The sequence below is a fragment of the Sinocyclocheilus anshuiensis genome, unplaced genomic scaffold (genome assembly GCF_001515605.1).
Source record: "Sinocyclocheilus anshuiensis isolate Anshui unplaced genomic scaffold, SAMN03320099.WGS_v1.1 scaffold656, whole genome shotgun sequence".
Classification (NCBI taxonomy): domain Eukaryota; kingdom Metazoa; phylum Chordata; class Actinopteri; order Cypriniformes; family Cyprinidae; genus Sinocyclocheilus; species Sinocyclocheilus anshuiensis.
Window position 1 is genome coordinate 967,527 of NW_015555829.1, and position 13,771 is coordinate 981,297.

Here is a 13,771-nt window from a genome sequence, read left to right on the forward strand (position 1 = left end):
ATCTCATTTTCATTTTTAAACCAGATCACCATGGGAGCAGTGCAAAAAGGTTGAGTGGGAGGGGTCTGACGAGTGCTAGCTAAAATACATAGCAAAAAAATCCACTTCTATACAAAACATCTTACTTAAAGAGTTTATAAAAAACAATTGATTGGGTTCGTCGTCAATATTTACACAAGTTATTTACCAAAAAAATTAGTATGCTCTCTTTTAACTGAAGTGATTCATGTTTTTTTTTTTTTTTTTAACTTTTTTATTTGCTAGAAATGTGAGAATAAGGCTATTGTAACAACCGGGGATCCATATACAATACAAACAATAAGGTATATACAGCCTCTCACCTACAGATGTACGGTGCAAAAACTAGAGTCTCGTGAACTTACAAGCAAGGCATTTTACAGTGGCCCGAAGACACCTCTCCCAGCGTTTCGCAAACCTTCCGCCCACATCGGTGCAACATCTTATGCTACTAGCTAAGTCCTACCGCTCCTAAAATGTTACGGGAACGTTTGCAACCTGCTTGCCAGGACAGTGTCTTCGGATTCAAAGAAACTAAGGAGATTGTCATATTTAGCCCATATGGGACAGCAACCGAACAGCAATATGTTTGTGGTTTTTGTGGTGTGTCTTCTATAGTTTCAAACAACTGCTCAGTCTTCAATATGTATTTGTGTGTGTAAGCGTTCATGTTTCACAGTTTACCTTGAACCTACAGCACAAAGTAAAAAATAAAATAATAATAATAACACACCGGGTTGTAGTGTTTTCGTATGCTGTATTATTTCATTTAATTTTCAGTGGTTAAGAACACTTTTCCATAGGTGAACGTATATCATCTTTTTTTCTCAATTGTTATAAAAATAAATAAAAATTGCATATTTGCAGATTTTGTGGCCTCTTACAGAGGCACAAAGCTTCTGATCACACAAGGCTTGGCTTCTCGGTGAGATTCAAGAACCTCCATGAACAAGTGAAAACAAAACGGATGAACAGTTAATGTGCGACTATGGCAATCCAGTCAGTTTGTGGACATTTTCAACTCTCAAAGTCCACCTTTGGTGAACGATTTTGATTTCAATGTAAGAAACAAATAAAGATAACTGTCTGCAGGCTGGCATTGCTCACAAAGGGTTTCGCACGAATGACGACACACACGTAAGGGGTTCCAAAATCCTCTGGGAGCTGCGGGTTGTGGGATACTCTGGCCTCTGCTTGGCGACTTCCTCTCTAAAACGCACGCTAAGTCCACTTGTGACCTCCATCGATCATAATGTGTTTTTTCCCCCTCCAGAAACCTCCCACAATTTGAGCCTGAAAGATCCCATTTCATGCAATTTACTACATTTAGCCTGCGCTCATTCTCATCTGGTATGTTCACTAACCCACGTCTACTGCTTTTCTTCCAGATTAAGGGGCCTAATTTCGACCCAGAGCACATCTGAGCTTCATCAACAGAGGCAGGCAGGCCAGAGAAGTTGGTTTAGTCGGGACTATGTTAGACGTGCCCTTCCTTTGGTCCGTTTCTGGCCATTCCCTCTCATTCCTTTCGGCTATTTTAAAACCCAACATGCTGTTTTCCCTGAGGGCTCCTTCCAAAGCCACCCCTTCCCTGGCCATGAGCGCATGTGCTTTTTGTGCGGGTATGTGTGTGTGTTTGTTGTCAAAAGGCAGCTATTCATGTAGGGATCAATGGAAAAAAGCAAATAGAAATATCTGTTAACGAAAAGGAAAACTCGAAGCTTGCATAATGTGCAGATTCGCCATAAATTATTCATGTTGTTGCTGTTTCACGCTAACCTGTCTGTATGGTATCATAAATAAAGTCTACGTGCACTCTTTCCAACCGTTTTCATCTACAGCTAAACAAATCCATAAAGAAATGCTAATTAAATCTTTTGTTTCATTCAAAACTAAACAATTATATCTTGATGTCCCTGTGCTTTTGAGCAAAAACGTAGAGCACCAGTTCTTCTTTTCCACAATCTGCACAGGCCACTGGTGAAAGAGAATGTGTGTGTGTGTGTGTGTGTGTGATGGCAGAAATACTAGAATAACAGGAACTTTTGCAGCGACATGCCTGGGGAAGGCGGCCATTTTGTGTCAGAGATGACAGATTTTCCTATTGAGCCTTGAGTGATTCGCTCCCTGCAATCTCTGTCTTAATGTGTTTTCATGAGTTTGTACTCCACGTGGGAAAGGTGGTGAGGCTTTCAAAGTGCTGCTAAAGTGTTCATGTGGGTCCTCCACCTTCCCAGCAGGCATCAGGACAACAACTGTACCAAATATCGACGATCTTTCCTTCCTTCCTTCCTTCTTTCTCTGTTTGTCTCATTTTTCCAGCCCTGGCAGCAGATGTATATGAAATGAAATGTGTGTATGTGTCTTCCACACTACTAAACGGCACATAAACCAGCACAAAAGGATCTCTATGATGATACATATTAGTCTTCTACCAAACGAATCTGCAAGTGGACTGCACTGGGAATGACAAAAAGAAATGCACGCGAGACGCATGACCATACAAAAAGACTTCAAGTAAACATCGTGAGTCATTTTGTAGAGGTGAACAAATGAGGAGAGCTAATGTGAATGAAAACAGTACGAGTGAACGTGCAAAAACAGATGATGTCCATTCAAATGTCCAACAGTAGGCTCCGGAGAGCTTCCTGCTTCCTCGATAAATCCACTTCCTGTAGCTCTGGCCAATAGGCTGCATTCACTTCCTGTTTTGAGACGGATCAGCTAATCGGCCAAGCTAAATAATCAGCTCAAGTTCATATTTCTTGCTCTGTGATACTGTCACGTCACTTCTCTTCTCCATCTCCGTGTGTTGTGTCTCTAAGGGAGATGATGTAGTGGAAAAAAGAGGAAGAATCATTGTCTTGACCTCTCTTTTCACAGCCACCCCCTCAAACCCCCTCTCCTCGTCTGATTCACACACACTCCCTCATACAAATGCTATAGTATCCGTTGTAGTGCACCTCAATCTCCCGGAGGGTTTCTGTTGTCTTTTTTGTCATTTTCTATTTGTTTGTTTCATTTCTGCAGGTGCAAGAGCAGCGAATCAGGAGAGTCACTCCACCATCAGCAGCATCTATACCGAGAGTAATAATCAGCAATATTGTAAAATAAACAAGAGCAACAAAAAAATAAGAGGGGGCAGGAAGAGGGTGAGCTCAGGTGTCGATTCCGCCCACGGGGGGTTCATCGAGGGGCATGTGGGGGGTTAGAGTTAAAACGTCCGAAAGAAGCGTGTCCATTTTCACACTTTATAATAGATGTTTGCTGGGCTTTGAGGTGGCATTTCCTGTACGATGTAAACGGGGTGTCCGTAATCGCCACTCACTTTCTCGTAATGCGGGCAGAAGACACTGTCAGCAGTCCGCAGCGGGATGATGATGTCACTCGGCTCCGAGCCGTTGTTGTTGCCTCCGCTGCTGCCCCTCTTGGGCGTGGCTAATGTACTGAGTGACAGCGTGGTGGCGTGCTGAGGTGAGATGACGCTGGCTGAGGCGATGCAGGCGAACAGGGCAACCTCAGAGCCGATGACTGAGGATGATTTATTTCCATCTCCCTTCTCTTCTCCTTGTTGAGATGCATCTAAGAGGGAAAAACAACAACATGAACTTAGCAAAAAAAGCAATGAGCAACTAGTATTAAGGACTGTGCACACCAATGACGACAACTATAACAATAATGATAACTACAATATAGTTTAACAATCGTCCATTGGTCTGGATGCTAATATACTGTAGTTATAGTTATTTTTTAGTTATCGTTCTTGGTGTGAACAGGCTTTCTGACTAGAAAGGAAGTGGCCCACTCATAAGCAATTAAAAAGATGCCTTGACACTAAATGAAACGTCTTTTATTTATGGTGAAATAAATTTACATGTATTTATTTAGCAGACGCTTTTATCCAAAGCAACTTCCAAAGGAGAGAAAACACAAGCGATTGATCATAAAAGAGCCGACGGTATTAGAAGTGCAGTGAAAACAAATTTCAAGAAGAAACCAGAGTACAAAGCTTGAGTAGCAGCGTAAGTGCTGAAGAGAAAAAAAAGATATTTTTTTAATAAGAATTGCCTTTATCTAAATGGTTTAAATGATTTAGTTATGTACTTGTGGAAGCCGTCGGTTTTCTGAAAGACATTTTGAACTCAAAAATGTGTATTAGGATAGATAACGTCTAAGAAACACTCCGTGATCGTGGAAAGCTGTGGACAGAGTGACCTCGCACGGCTTTGGACTCCAGTGAGTTTGTCTGGAGCGGCCCAGATGAGTCTGGCGGAACAGATGAGCTGCTAACACTCACACTCAGGCTGTTTTACAAGTGGATTATTGTACCTAAGACACTCCACTCAAATGACTTTGATGTCCATATGCTTGTACGTAGAAGGAGAGATGCTGAATTCTACAATGAATGCGTTCCAGCAAGTCCGTCTTGCTCTGTCACATTAACGATTTACTTGTCAGAAGGATTTTATGAGAACAAATCAGTGTGCATATTGTTGTGACAGAGGACTGGTACTTGCTCAGCAAAAAGAGGGATTAAAAAGCAGAGAGAATGATGAATCAGTGAGCGTCCCCTTACAGATGTGTGAGGTGATAAAGTGTGCGACGTACCGGGCTTGTCAAGTACTTCATTCGATTTGGTCTCCTTGCCCCCTGCGTCGGGGTGTTTGGGAGGGTAACTGGTGGGGTATTCTTTGGGGGAAAAGGGATCGGAGGGGTCTGCAAATCATAGATAAGAAACACATTCATCACTCTGATATATGTATGCATTTTAATGTGGAGAGCTATTACTTTCATGCTGCTCAGCGAAATAAAAGTGTGCGTGTGTGACTGATATCGACCATGAGAGAGTGAGTGTGTGTGTTCATCATTAAAACACAAGCAGCCATGATTAATCTAGTGACCTTCAACTTGTGTCTGTATGTTTGTGTGAGAGCTAGAAATTCAGTCGCTTGTGTTGGTGGGTGTGGCCTATGGTAATTACCACAGATTACACTGGTGAGGTGATTTATGAATAATCGTCATTAATTACAGTGCAGGGTCTGCAGCAGGTTCGAAGGGCTTTCCTATTGTTCTACACCCTCGTGCCCACAGTAAAACAGCTATTAGACACCCACATACACACATGACCGTGAAACGATTACTCACTTTGTCCAACCTTCATGATGATTTTCATCGACTTGGTTTTACACACCCCTCCTTCCTGATTATCCAGTCCTTCCATCGTTCCATTAGATGTAGCTGAAACACAATGACAAAAACAAGAACTTTAGCAACATGATATCAACATGTGTTGCAATTATATATGCAAATACATAACTGAGATTGATCAAAGAAGTTACAAGCTATTTAGATGATGTAACTGCAACATTAACACAACTAATGAATATTCATACAGTCAAATATCTGTGCAGAGCCTTCATAAATCATGTAACCAAACTTTTAGTAGTCCTAGCTGTGCCATTTATGATTTTTTTTTTTTTTTGCACAGGCCAAAATTGTGTTTGTATTGGTGTTGAAAGATGAAATGGTCAGAAAGTGTGCCTTTGCTCTTTAACAATTCAATAGGAAATAAGAAGGATTAAAGGAATAATAAAAAGGAATAATAAAAATGTTGTTTACCAGTGAGGCGAAGGCCTCTAGCACCAGGAGTAGTTGTTAATAATTTAGCGAATAAGGCACATAGAGAGAGTGCTATTAATGAATGTGAGGTTCGGAGCGTGTTTAAGAGCGTGTAACACTTTAGCCACAGCAGATGTTTCTCAAGAAACAAGTGAGCAAGAACAAAATAGACTTTTTTGTAAAGTTTTCTACATGCAATTTGACTTTACAATAACATCAATTTGAACTGAATTAAGCCGTTTGACATCTTTATCTTTTGCTAAACAAACTATCAGCAGTATTCTGGCCACTGGTCCCACGTGTCCTATGTGGGCTTTTACCCGAACAATGTAGCTATGCCATGTGCGTGTGTGTGTCCACGCCCGGCAGGCTTGCGGTCTATTGGGTCAGTAACACAGAGCTAACGAGCTTCCAAGGGCTTAACGTCTGGTCAGCGTCCAGAACAATGTGGCCTGCATTCAGAGAGAGAGAGAGTAAGAGAGAAAGAGACAGGGGAGGGATGTGGGAGTCTATGAGGCGCCTGTCCCCCCATCATCACTTTTTTTTCCAATGCTGCCACTTTGATGAAGTGGATGGAGTGTGAGTGAGTTATGTGTGCACCATGTGATGGATCTTTCTGATTCTGCGTTTCTTCTTTATTTGTTTGTAAGGACTGCACTGCAGCATGACACCATCTGACTCTCTCTGCTGCTTCTTTGACCTGTGGCTTTTTAGTGTTGAGAAGAACACAAGCTCATTACATGTAAAGCTCCTTAAAAGCTTGCGTTCCTTTCAGTGTGTTCATTTCATTAATCTGGCAAATGAGCCTAAAAACGCACACATTAAAGCAAACACATTGCTTAAACAATAATCACATGATGATCTCACATTCCAGGTCAACAGTATACCATCACATGACACACACAGTTTATTTAATTTTAGTTGAAGTGACAAGTTGATTAGTATACAAAGATACTTTTAAAGCACTTCTTCATAGATGAGTTTAAATTAAATTAGAGTGTTTGACTTTGAACTGACAGACCAGCTGGCAAAGAGTATTTGTGTGTGGGACAGGTTTGGCCTACATTGTAAAGGCCAGATTTCCCCAAATGGATAGTAAAAACCTGAAACCTACATTGTGGAGAGCAGCAAGAGGGCTCAATGAAGTAAAAAAAAAAAAAAAGGTTTAATAAATAAGCTAAATACTTTAATTGAAAAATAAGGCTGAAAATGTTGTTCATTGATAAAATAATAATAAAAAAAAAATTAGAGCAGTACAAAAACAATAAAGGTACATGAAAAGTGCCCAACATAATAGAAAACTATTTTTATTCTAAAATGGAAAGGTTTTCTTTTAGCAGTACATTTGGGTTTTGGCTTAGTCTGCAGTATGTATTGTATGTGTCATATATAAAAACAACAGTTGACTAGGTTATGCTCCCAGCTAGATAAATGTGTCTGTGCACTACATGTGGACTCAAAAACCCAATACTGTTTGGTGAAACCCTATCAAGCTCAAACAGACTGCGAGATATGTAAAGTTCTGCCATGACAATAGGGCAACCAGTGGGACAGGACTGGAAAATGACACCATGAAACATGCATTAAATGCTCAGAAACGTTTGCGTAGTATTATATTTAAACATAAAATGATTTTTAAAATAATAATAATTATTATCATTAATCTTCTTATTATTATTATTAACATAATTATAAATATATATATATATATATTAATTGGAAAATGACACCATGAAACATGCATTAAATGCTCAGAAACGTTTGCGTAGTATTATATTTAAACATAAAATGATTTTTAAAATAATAATAATTATTATCATTAATCTTCTTATTATTATTATTAACATAATTATAAATATATATATATATATATTAATTTTGTCTATTAATAACTTGACTAATGATTTAGCAATACAGGTACTTGAATGTGAATGCGAGTTGTGATGATGAGCTGTAGCTGTTGTTGTGAAGTTTGACCTGATCAACATGGCGTCAGGGTCACAGAGTGGTGAACAGCACTCAGGCCAATAATGAGAGCTGACACACAACAATACATACACACAAACATTGTACATCTACTCTAATAAGATATGGCATTGCACCTCGAAAAGCTCTCACTGGCTTTGAACAAAGCCAAACAACATGTCTCTCTCTTTATGTCTCTTTAAGTCAACAATGCTTCATTGGCATGATTGTTAACATTAATAATATTGTCAAAGCATATAAAAAAAAAGAAATTACAACAAATAAAACAACGAAACGAAAAGGAAAGGAATGAAGGTTGAAAATAGAATAAAAATAGAAAAGACTTTATACTAAATATATGATTTAATGTTAGAAATCACTTATCAGTAATACATGCTCATCATTGTTGGTTTCTACTGACATGCTCGCCCTCAGGCAATGGCATGCTGTTACATAACTAGTTGCTAAGGGGCATTGGTTTAATTTTTCATCATCTGTCAGTGAGGAAGTCTGAAAACTAATTCAAAGAAAGTGAAATTGTCTCTCTCTGTTTCAGGCCCTGAACCGGCAACTTAGATAACTTAGGAAAATAGACTGACTTGAAGAATAACCAGTTACAGACACTGTCCTAATTAAAACGGATGAAACGATAATTAAAACTGCAAACGTAAACCTGTTACATTCAACTTTTTAAGCACTACTGGCTTTTTTTGTTACTAATGAACTATTATTCTATTCTTAAGGGAATAAATTACCGAACACACCTTTAAGATTTACATAGACGTAATTTGTCTGTGCTTTATTCAATTATCACATCTTTCTACAGATTGTATTCTTTTTTATGAAACATTCCTGCTCTCTCTAGCTCTCTCTAACTCTCTCTCTCTTGCCATATTTAGATCATGTATCTCTCTTCTGGCTTCCAGCTCGAGGGCAGTCTGTCAGACCAGATCACATCAAACTCATATTCACACACACAATCATATCAGAGTCATCAGCATCAGGCTGCATATGAACAATAGAAGAGCCATTTAATAGTTTGGCCAGCGCACACCAACACACACCAGGGTTCAACAATAAAGCAATAAAAATGGACGATGACCCGGGGTCAGTTTGAGTGAGCTTTAGGCCAGGTGACCAACTGCATGCTTTTATCACGTACATAAGCAAAAGTGTGTTTACACACATACATCTGTCATGATGTATGAAAATGTTTAGGGCCTGTATATATATATTTTTTTTTTATGTTTTTGAAGTCTCTTATGCTTATGAAGGCTGCAAAATCAAAACAATGTAAAAACAGCAATATTGTGAAATACTGTTACAATTTAAATAAAATGTTTTCTACTTTAATGAAATGTATTCCTGTAATGGAAAAACCTGAATTTTCAGCAGCCTTTACTCCAGTCTTCAATGTCACATGATCCTTCAGAAATGATTCTAATATGTCATTTGGTGCTCAAGAAACATTATTATTAATGTTAAAAACAGTTGTGATGCATAATATTTATAATACATTGTTTTTAATATATATTTTTTAATATTTATAATACACAGCTTTTGAAATAGAAAATAGTTTTACATAGATTATTGTTTTTGTAACAGTGTGGTCTTTACTGTCACTTTTGATCAGTTTAATGTGTCCTTGTTGCATAAAAGTAAAAAACAATGAGCCCAACCTTTTGAACCATAGTATAAATACAGTGAACAGTGAACAATGAACAATATATGTATAACATTTTTTGACACATATTAAAATATGTTGCTCAAAAATAGCCGTTTATCGTATTTATGTGAAAAAGTTGTAAGGCTAAGTAAAAACCTATACTACTGACCTAAAGAAAAGATCCTCATCGTTGAGTCCTGCACACACACACGCACACAGATGTTTGGCTTGCTGAACACATTTATAAGGGATTGAAATCATCTGATTGGTTTCTGAGCAGATCCAATTGATAAAGACAGAGTGATTAAACTGAGCTATTAGGATTAAACTTTTTAATTAATGACTTATCGAATAAACCCCCCACCACACACAGCAGTCATACGTCTCTGCACTTCACAACACACACACACACACACGCACACAAACGACTCCAGCTGTACACCAGGGCAATTATCATCTACAATGCAGCAAAATGAACTCATTTCTCTTTCTCCACCTCCTTTTTCTCTCTTTCCCTTTTCTTTCTACAAATTAGAGTTGCTTAAAGGGGTCATATGATGCAGTTTTAAGTTTTCCTTTCTCTTTGCAGTGTTACAAGCTCTTGGTGCATAAAGAAGATCTGTAAAGTTGCAAAGACTAAAGTCTCAAATCCAAAGAGATATTCTTTATAAAATTTTAAAAATAATGTGTTTTTTGAACATTAAAGCATGTCAACATATTCTGTTACACCAAATACACAAAATAATGATCTTTAAAATAGCATCATATGACCCCTTTAAGAGAAACTGAGAGAGAGCAAAATAAAGGAGGAGAGAATTTTCCCAGAACTGCAAAATTGGATTTTCTCCTTATGCTGGAAGTGAACTCTCATTGCGAGGGACAGCGAGAGAATGGCTCAGGTCTGGGCAATGAGATTGACGCTGTGTATCAAAGCAGTCTCTGTTTGTGTGTGTGCGCGTTATTCCATTTGCTAGAACCCTGCATTTCTCTTCCACCTCACCCGCTGTTTAAGCAGCTTGCTTTGAGCCTGAAGTGTGTGTGTGTTGAGGCCAGGTGAGCAGTTATTGTTTTCGCAAATGTGAAAATTCAACCCACATGCAAAATGATACAAAGCGAATACGAGAAGTCATTTGTGTTTGTGTACATACGCGTTCATGGTCAAATGCCACTCACAAACAGAAACCTTCCATCTCTGTAACTCTGGAACTAACAACTACTCCAGCCAACATAAACAAACACTAGCAAATGTGATATAAACGTGTCATTATTTGCACCATGACTCACTAAAACATTGCTAATGTAGTTCACGCCACAACGTCAACCTTTCCCGATACTCAAAACCACATAAACAAACCCAAGCTAACGTAATTGACCAGAACGGTGCGGTAAGGGTGGTTTACAGATATCCGCTGACATACTCACATATAATGTAGTAGTCTTTCCCCCTAAAGAACTCCAGGCCCCAAAGGTTTGGGCTGAACTCCTGGAATTTGAGGGTGAATTTGACGTCCTGGTCCGGTTTGACGCAGTTGAGTAGAGGCGTGTCTGCCTTTGTGACCTGACAGGACTTTAGTTGTTCCAGAGGAACCATATAGAGTTTATAATACTCCACTCCTTCCGTAGAGCCGCCCTCCACGCGTGGGCAAACTATGTCCATCTTATCCCCGATCTGTGGATACAGCACCAGACCCTGTCCTGGCACGAACCTTTGAGAGAAAGAGAGACGGAGAGAGAGTGAGACACATCATAGATGATAAATAATATTCGAACTGTTCTCAGGATCAAAAATATGCTGGATCGTGAAGCATAGTGCTGATCAATAATTAAAAAAGAGGATGATTAATTATTTAGCAGTGATTATAAATGATAAAACGGGTTCTAAAGAACTAGCTGGATCATAAAATCGTAGGAGAGTAACTGAAACGATCCTAAACTGCATGCACGAGTGTTTTTAAAGGGTTAGTTCACCCAAAAATGAAAATTCTGTCATTAATTACTCACCCTCGTGTTGTTCGAAATCCGTAAGACCTTCATTCATCTTCGGAACACAATTTAATTACATTTTTGATTAAATCTGAGGGCTCTCTGACCCTCCCATAGACAGCAAGGTAACTACCACGTTCAAAGTCCAGAAAAGTACCAAGAAGATCGACAAAGTAGTCCGTGTGACATCAGTGGTTCAACTGTAAAGTTACGAAGCTACGAGAATACTGACCAGATCCGGCGCTGACCCAGATCCGGCATGATGACGTCATTACGCCGGATCTGGGTCAGCACCGCCACAAGCTCGCGTCATGGTACTGTCGTGAACACGCGTCCACAAGTGATGCAGTAGAGACGAAAATGTGGAATTAAGTTGTTATTTTTGTTTTCTTTGCGCAAAAAAGTATTCTCGTAGCTTCGGAAACTTTACAGTTGAACCACTGATGTCACATGGACTACTTTTGTCGATCATCTTGGTACTTTTCTGGACTTTGAACGTGGTAGTTACCTTGCTGTCTATGGGAGGGTCAGAGAGCCCTCAGATTTCATCAAAAATATCTTAAATTGTGCTCCAAAGATGAACGGAGGTCTTACGGGTTTGGAACAACATGAGGGTGAGTAATTAATGACAGAATTTTCATTTTTTGGTGAACTAACTCTTTAACTTCCTTTATGAGAAACCAGAAAAGAAAATGGAGCAGCTAGAATGAGACAAAGGTGTTGACTCATGGCTCATACTTCAGAAAAAAGACAAATAGTCTCTCAGATGCCAAGCGCTTAAACAGCAGCGCTGTGAAAAGAAAATGATGTCATGAGAAATAAGGAGGAAAAGTGCAGCAGCTCGCATCAGGCGACGCTCCCAGCCATCTGCCTCGAGGGACTAAAACAGGAGTAGCTGGGAAAACTGCTCTGCTGTGTGTGTGTGTGTGTGTGTGTGTGTCTGTGTGTGTGTGTGTGTTTGACGTGCAGCAGGGTAGCTGTCAGGACTATCTGCACGACAGATCTAGCCACGCAAATCCTCTCAAGCCAAACACTGGATTGCTATCTCGCTCATGTCTTATCGCTACGCGAGCTTATTTGAAAAGCCAAGAACAGTTTGCCTGCATATGTGTATGATGTGCTCAAATATTTGCTTTGGGATCGTTCTAAAGAAGAGGGTGAGACTCGTAAATTCCCAGAGTAAAACATGTTCACACCTTAAAAGTTTACACACACATACACACACCTACAAAACCACAAATCTGCTCTTTTTTCTCAAATAGAAAAAATTTGCATTTGCAACAGAATACCTTTCCCCTCTTAAATATACAGGTTTCAAAAGGGGGGTTTTACAGCAATCCCAATGAAGAACAATTCTTGGTTCAGTGAAACTTTCAGTGAACAGTTTTTCTTAGTATGAAGAACATTTTAATAATCTGAAGAACCTTTCTTCTATTATAAAGAACATTTTGTGCATTGGAAACGTTAAAGGTTCTTCAAGGAACTATCAACACGAATAAATCATCTTTACTTATAAGAGTGTACATTCATATATACCACATGATAATTCTATTAACCTCTGTTTTGTTGCATTTAATGGGCGAACACAACTGAGCAGTGAACCGGAGAGATAGGCCAAATGCAGCATGCTAGTTGCTATACACATTGTTGCAGCCCAGTCAGTCATTATCCTAAACCACAGGGTATACAAGTTCACCCCGCAGCCTATACGCACACATTCCGCTATTAAAAGGGTGTTTTACGTGTCTATATTTTACAGGAGCCACTGTTAAAACTGTCTAGCTTTAGTTTTGAGTAGGGAGCGGGACATAAAAGTGGGGGGTATTTGAACAAATAAAGCCAGAGGTCACACTCATGTTTGTAAATGGCTTTAATCCTTGTCTAAAAGACACACTTTAACCCCCAACCTTAGCCTTGGTGATTCTCACAGTGGTCGTAAATATTCTGCGACATGTGAATGTGAAAAAGAAAAGGATGACAGAATAAGGGTTTGCACACGTTTAACACAGACCGCTCATTCTGTTAACAAGACTGCAGCTGCACACAGAGAAGCCATTAAGTCGGAAAAGGTGTGCATGTGTAAGAGCAAACGGTCAGGACATGTGCAGTACATCTAAGGAGACATGGCTGTGCCACTTGAGGACGTTTCTCCATAATTTCATTTGTGATCCACATTTGTCCCTCTTATATCTCTGTTTTTATAAGGCATCTGTTTTATCTTTTCTTTTTGTCTTCTTCCCACTGACTCATTCACTTGTGCTCAGACTGAAATATTCATTTTTGGCAGCCTTTCTAAAAGCACTTCAAAAGTAAGTCATTTAAATAAACTCATATACATTAAAACAAAAGAAAAGAGAAAGTGGTTAATGAGTATAAGACTTTCAGGACTCTCTCTGGCAACTTAGGCATGATATAAACGATAAAACTGAAGCTGAGAAACAGCTGGGCTGGATGGACGTCTGAAAGGTGTTAAAGAGTATAGGATAAGACATCTGTTTTTTTTGGGGGGGGGGGGGGGGG

The 13,771-nt window shown here is 39.2% G+C and overlaps 1 protein-coding gene across 1 annotated transcript in view; it reads right to left on the reverse strand.

Annotated features, from left to right (window-relative positions):
- Positions 1–217: 217 nt before the first annotated feature.
- The window catches only part of efnb2a (ephrin-B2a), a 20,494-nt gene continuing 6,940 nt past the window's right edge, over positions 218–13,771 (reverse strand). Inside the window, exons 2-5 of the mRNA XM_016469665.1 lie at positions 10,691–10,974; positions 5,164–5,256; positions 4,627–4,734; positions 218–3,600 (exon numbers count right to left, since the gene is read on the reverse strand). Coding sequence (XP_016325151.1) covers positions 3,263–3,600; positions 4,627–4,734; positions 5,164–5,256; positions 10,691–10,974 — 823 coding nt within the window. The 3' untranslated portion in view covers positions 218–3,262. The remainder of the gene's footprint in view (positions 3,601–4,626; positions 4,735–5,163; positions 5,257–10,690; positions 10,975–13,771) is intronic.